The sequence below is a fragment of the Quercus robur genome, chromosome 4 (genome assembly GCF_932294415.1).
Source record: "Quercus robur chromosome 4, dhQueRobu3.1, whole genome shotgun sequence".
NCBI classification, from domain to species: Eukaryota; Viridiplantae; Streptophyta; class Magnoliopsida; order Fagales; family Fagaceae; genus Quercus; species Quercus robur.
Window position 1 is genome coordinate 4384020 of NC_065537.1, and position 6797 is coordinate 4390816.

The 6797-nt window shown below is 33.5% G+C and overlaps 1 protein-coding gene across 1 annotated transcript; it reads left to right on the plus strand.

Annotated features, from left to right (window-relative positions):
* Window positions 1-681: 681 nt before the first annotated feature.
* On the plus strand, window positions 682-2436 carry LOC126724342 (uncharacterized). Its single transcript, XM_050428923.1, has 4 exons — window positions 682-1630; window positions 1723-1955; window positions 2043-2246; window positions 2342-2436. Exons 1-3 carry the CDS (start codon window positions 1555-1557, stop codon window positions 2082-2084), a joined length of 351 nt encoding a protein of 116 aa, XP_050284880.1. The 5' UTR covers window positions 682-1554; the 3' UTR covers window positions 2085-2246; window positions 2342-2436.
* Window positions 2437-6797: the final 4361 nt, after the last annotated feature.

Below are 6797 nucleotides of genomic sequence, written 5' to 3' on the forward strand. Positions count from 1 at the left end.
GATGCATTTACCTGTTCACCTAGCCGATGAGGCTATGATTGCTGGACCTGTCCAATATAGGTGGATGTACCCAATAGAAAGATACTTGCAAACACTAAAGAACTATGTTCGTAATCTTGCTTGTCCAGAGGGTTCTATTGCAGAAGGGTATTTGATAGATGAATGCTTGACATTTTGCTCAAGATACTTTCATGGTATTGAGACTCGATTTAATCGAGTTGAACGAAATTGGGATGGAGATCATTTACAGCCATACGAAGGATTGCCCATTTTTTCTCCAATTAGTTGTGCTTTAGGTAGGGGATATGTCTCACGTCAACTTAGTCAAGAAGAGTGGATGCAAGCACATTTATATGTCTTGAAAGATTTCGATGAAGTGCTCCCATATGTTGAGTAAGTTGAAATGTAGTTAATATTAATTTCTCATAGAGTTAGCTTTCTTCTTAAACTTCTAAGTTGTTTACAATGTAATTGCATCTTGTGTTATCTAGGGAGCACAAGTACATGGTTCAACAAGCAAGTGTTAAGAATGAAGAGAATCGACATAAAAAACAGTTTCGAGAGTGGTTTGAAAGTCACATAAGTTCTATCTATATGGAAATTATTATAATTGTTCTATATGCTTAATTTGAGTCAATTATAATGATGTATTGATTTTGAACTTGTTTTGAATAGATTACTCAATTATATGATGAAAGGAAAGTGAGCAAGCAACTCTTTGATTTGGCTCGTGGACCATTAGAAGAAGTTGTATGTTATAATGGGTACATCGTCAATGGTTTTAGATTTCGAAAAAATGAAGTCGATTGTAACAGAAGAACTCAAAGTTGTGGAGTCTTGGTAAAAGGAGATGCAAGTACTGACAATCGTGATTATTATGGTGTTTTAATTGATATCATTGAGTTACACTACAAGGGAGGCAATAAGATTGCAATGTTTAAATATGATTGGAGGGATGTTGACCATTGTGGTAGAGGAATTATGGTTGACAAGTTTGGTCGAACTCTTGTGAATGTAACATGTTCATTAAAGAGTAATGAACCTTTCGTGTTAGCATGTCAAGCCGAGCAAGTATTTTATGTGAAAAGCATAAAGAATCCTTAGTGGCATTTTGTTATAAAAACAGAACCTCGAAATTATTACAATATGCCATCTCCAAAGGAGGAAAATGATGAAGAAGAAGAGGATGATGATCAAGAGCCATACCAACAGAATGATTCACATGGTCATCAAATGGGTTTCATAAGTACTGATGATCAAGATGATGTTATTATTTCATTAGATAGGGTTGACATACCTAGCAGACTTGTGGATATGGATGATGTTGATATGAATTAATGAGATTAAACATTTCAAAATGAATGTAATTTACTTACTTGAAAGTTATGTTCTTGACTTATCTAAATAGTTACATGTTCATTTGTTTTATATCGTGTATTTATGTATATGTTTCATTTATATAGTAATATGCGTGTATTGACTAAACTAATTAAATATGCATATGATGAATAGTGCTAACATATATTGGATTGATCAAAGTAAGGGATTCTACTAATGACAAACGGAGGTAGCAAAGGTGGAGTTGGCACAAGTGATGCTAATGGAAGTAGAAATGATTTGGCTCATCAAGGTAAGTTTTAAATTATGCTTTCAAGTTTTTTAATACTGTATTGAAGATACTATTCTAATAAGTCGAGGTGATCTTTATTTTTCTCCCCATAGGGAAGAAGAAAGGGCAAGGGCCTACTCGGAATCTTAAATTGGCCAAAGAGTTCAAGGAAGGGAAAAGATATGAGATTGGTTGGCTGAATGGAAGACCTATAGGGCCTCATGCTCGTGATTTAATAAATGAATGTACAAAACTTGTTAGGGCACAACAAAATGTACCTCTAAAGTTCACAGATTGGAAAAAAGTACCCTATATCAGCAAAAGGAAGCTTTTTGATAAAGTATTGGTAAGTAGTATAATAAAATCTAGTAGCAGCTTCTATGATTTTTTTATTATATTCTTATTTGTGTATTTATGTTTCATTCTATTGTAGGAGTATTTCAAAGTTGAGGGCCGAGAGCAAGAGGTTTGGTAACAAATGGGTAGTTCTTACTTGAATTATCATGACTCCCTAAAGAAAAAGTGGTTTAAGCCATATGGTGAAGTAACAGAAGAGGCACGAGCAAATGTTCCACCCGGACAAGAGAAAGATGATTGGAATTGTCTTGTGGATTTGTGGAGCAAGCAAGATTATATGGTACCATTACAAAGAATTTATTATCAAATTTATTCTTAATTATTGTCTTGTGGATTTGTTGGTTTATGGGACTGATTTATCATTCTTAAATGTAGGACATGTGTTTGAAAAACAAGGAAAATCGGGACAAAAACAATATTATCCACACTTCTGGTTCAAAAAGTTTCCAACAACGTAGTGCAAAAGAGGTATTTGCCAATGACTACAATATCACTGCTAATGATATTGTAATCAACATGTTTCTTGATTTTGTTTTTCTATCTATTACTATCACTATTGGAATGCTTTCTATTTGTTGTTTTTGGAAGAAAAAAAATGATAAAAATTTGTAGCATAGGTGGAATTTTGTTTTCCTAATCAAGTAAAAAATATCTTTATTAGCTGCAAATAAGACAAGTCTAAATGAGGAGATTAAAAAACTACTAAAAGTAGAATAATCAACAAAATAAAAAGAAGTCGGAGTGCCGGATGATCATTGTATTAGTCGCTGTCTGTACGATAATATTTATGTTATAAAAATTAGGGGGTGGGGGTGACCTGTCACCCCTCAGCTGGCTCCATCAGCGGTCGGCACTGCCAGTCAACAGCTTCTCAGCCACTTAACACCTCTACCTGTACCACCCCATTTTGTTTTTCTATCTATTACTATCACTATTGGAATGCTTTCTATATGTTGTTATTTGACTTTGTTTTGCTGAGTTATTGCATTATTCATCTTCAATACTTAATTACTATATGCTTTCTATTTGTTTTGTCAAATGGTAGAAATAGAAGACAGGTCATAGCCCTAGTAGAATTGAATTACTTGACATCACCCATGTGCAAGCTAATGGGTAGGCAGTAAATGAACCAACACAAGATGCATTGGTACGAAATCCTCCAATTATATTAATATAGATAGTATATTTTTATGTGGTTTTGTTGTAAGTTACTTTTCTTTTTAGGTGGCATTGAGGAATCTTACTACTCAAGTGAATGAGGGGGCATTACGAATGAGGGGGCATTACAAATATCTCAAGATCAAATGTTTGTGGAGGTGTTTGGACCTGAGCATCATGGACGAATTCATGGCTATGGGGCTGGAGTCACTCCTACCAAGTTATGGGGTTCGTCCTCATCTAGAATGTATGATCTTGAGAAGCGACTCCAAGAATCTGAACAAAAACGCTTAGAATCTGAACACAAATGAAGAGAGCTGATGCAGAGTTGAAAGAAGAAGTAAAGCACCTTAAAAGCATGCTTGAACAAAAAGCTATTCAAATGGCAGAACAAAGAAGACATTTTGAGGAACAACAAGCTAGTCAAATGGCAGCACAAAGAGCACATTATGACAACATGATGATGCAAATGTTGAGTTGTATCACCTCGCAATCAGCCCAATCTAGTAGTGATCACTAAGGTATGAAGATCATCTCAAGCTAGTCACTGTTTTAGTACTATTGGATAAATTTGGAATGACTTGTTAAGCTGTTGGTACGAGTTTGCTTTTGCAATCCTTATCTTGAAAAATCTTTGAAAATATCCTTGGTCCCAAATTCATATGTTGTCTCGGTAATTGGTGTGGCTCTCCGGAAACTGAGATCTAACTTTATTTGTAACTAAAAAATGATAACTCAAATGTAACTAAAAAACTAGGTGTCTAGCAGTGAAGAGTGATTTGCTTGGGAAGGCACACGTATATGAAGCTATGCATGTAACCGATTTTTATTTCCTTTCATTACCTTTGGCCTTATATAGGATGTATTAGGATTTGTTCTGTTCACCTACTACCATGTCAGATTGTGCAAAGAACCTTGTTTTTACAATTTAAAACTCTTGCCCCTGTTGACTATTGAATTGGATCATATAAATATTGATCGGGTTAATCTGACTTTTGGTATCATTCTCTCTTTTTCAGAAACTTGAGGGTACCCATAATGGCTGAAATGTTCAATTATACTAGCTGATAACTTCTTGCTTTGGAGATGATGATGAAGAATAAGATGTATCAAAACTTTTAACTCTTAGACAAATTTGGTCTTTGTACAAAGTGTGGTTGTTGATATCTTTTCTCTTAAACAATAATTGACATATCAGCAGTTTGTATGTGGCCCCTAATTTGTTAATTTGTAGGTTTGAGTTTAGAGATCAAAGAAAGTGTAATTGTAGCAATATACCACTTTTGTTATATATAAATATCATAGCATATCATCTCAACAATTATGAATTTTTGTATATGTATATATATATATATTTGTGCATGATTGTGGTTTTTTTTTAAAAAAAATAAAAAATAAAATCTTATTTTGAGGGTCAAGAGACCCCTTAAATAACCTTATTTATCAAGGGTTGTAAATATAAAATTTTTAAACCTTGGTAAAAGGTTATTTAAGGGTCTCTTGACCCTCAAAATAAGATTAAAGCACTTGTTTTAAGGGCCACGAAGGCCGTGAAAATTTCCTTTTCGATGGTATATGTTTCGAAGGTTATCAAGGGTCAATTGGACTCTTAAAATAATTTTTTTCAGGGTTTTTTAATACCTTTTTTTAAGGGTTTTGACCCTTGAAAAAGGTCAAATTTGTTGTAGTGTTACAACATGAATGTAAAGATATGCGAGTTAATATGGAAGATGAACAGTCAGTAAAAATGTTTAATCCCACATTGAAAATGAGGGGTAATTATTGAGTTACATAGGGGTGTCAATTCGGGTTAGCGTGTTGGATTCGGGTCGTGTCAAGGTAGGGGTATTCGACTAAATTACTCAACTCTAACCCGACCCATTTAATAATCGTGTCATGATCCTTCAACCCTAACTCGACCTATTAATAAGGCAGGTTGACCTGACACAACCCATTTAACATGCTTAATAAATGAGTCGTGTTAGGTTGACACGAATGTAATACAACTCATTTCAATCTGCATAATATTAAGAATAACATCCATCTTGAATTTTTTTTCTTTTTTTTTTTTTTTTTTTTTTTTTTTTTTTTTTTCTTTTTTTTACATTCCAAAAGCAGTGCATACACTTCAAGTTTTCAACCCATATTCAAAATAATATAGTTCAACAGAAATATAAGATGGCCAACAAGCATAACGTCAAGTAGTCTTATCATTCAAAGAAACTAAAACAAGTGGGCCATATCATGCAATCATAAAACTGTTCATATGATATCAAAAGGGAGTATTACAACGTTACACGTAGTTGTAATCTTTAAAAGCAATACCTATTAGATCTAGTTTATAAACTATCTCAATAAACCCACTTGCAAGATATGCAAACAGTGTCCAACACTAATACAAACACACACACACACACACACACACACACACACACACACACAAAACATAGCACAAGACAAAAGCTACAACCGTGGCCTTAATCAACAATTAATATGTCTCATATATTTATAGCAGCACATGGGTTCAAGTTTATAGAACAAAAACATTATGCCTAAAAAATTACTGCAGAATTTTGAAACACCAAGAAAATGGTTTTTTTTTTTTTTTTTTTTTTTTTTTTTTTTTTTTTTTTTTTTTTTTTAAATTCTAAAGCTCACTAAACACATGAGAGAGAGAGAGAGAGAGAGAGAGAGAAAGCAAATAACCAGTTTGAGACTCTGAGTTTGAGAATTGGGCGTAAGACTATAAGATAGAAGAGTGAGTACTGAGTAGTATGGCTGAAATAAAAAAATTAAATTAGATATTTATAAGAAGGTTTAGAGATTTAGGGTTTGTAGGATTTAGAGATCTAGGGTTTGTAAAGTTTCAATTTTCAATTATATCCCTTGTAAGTTTTTGTAATTCCATGTCGGGTTTGTGTCGCGTTCACGGGTTAGGTCGAACATTGACACCCCTAATTGAGTACTTTCAGAGTACTATATATATACATGCTCCCTCCTCTCACATAACTGTTGGTCCCACTAATTAAATTTATGGTGGGACCCACAATTCATGTGAGAGGGGGGAGTACGCATTTATAGTACTCTTGGAGTATTTAATAATTTTTCTAAAAGAAGAAAGACTATTTTATTCTTTTTAATTGTGGTGATTAATAAGCTAATATGAATTAATTTAGATATTGGACTAGATGTGCCCAAGGAAAAGGTGAGAGGAGGAGGTGTCAAATATTACGTTTGCACCAACAGGCTTTAGAAACCAAAAATTCATGGCCAAAAAAAAAAAAAAAAACTACACTCTGATTTATGAGTTATATATGCGTACTATTGTGCTAATATTTAACACGCAATATATTGAAAGCAACATCATCCACTTCAATTTTCATTGTGTATATGACCCGTATATATTATGTTGCATGTTCATTTTCATTTTCCAAGGAAATTTTCTAAGCATCCAAACACATATCCAAAAGATAGCTAGAGATGAATAAACACTAACCTGGAAGCATCTTTCTCTAATAAAAGTCCAAACAAAATATGAAGGACACTTCGGTGTAACTTTGTCTAACAAATGAATGTTTTGTTGTTGTGGGGGTGCAAAAGTACTAGTAGAACATCATTCAAACATCACTAAAATAAAATATACTCTCTGTTACATGATTGACACACCAAAGTA

Excerpts from the sequence above, each read along its gene's own strand:
- LOC126724342 (XM_050428923.1), top strand. The coding sequence starts at position 1,555 with ATGACAAACGGAGGTAGCAAAGGTGGAGTTGGCACAAGTGATGCTAAT. Across the intron at positions 1,631-1,722 it reads AAATGATTTGGCTCATCAAG|GGAAGAAGAAAGGGCAAGGG; the intron begins GTAAGTTTTAAA and ends TTCTCCCCATAG. Across the intron at positions 1,956-2,042 it reads AGCTTTTTGATAAAGTATTG|GAGTATTTCAAAGTTGAGGG; the intron begins GTAAGTAGTATA and ends ATTCTATTGTAG.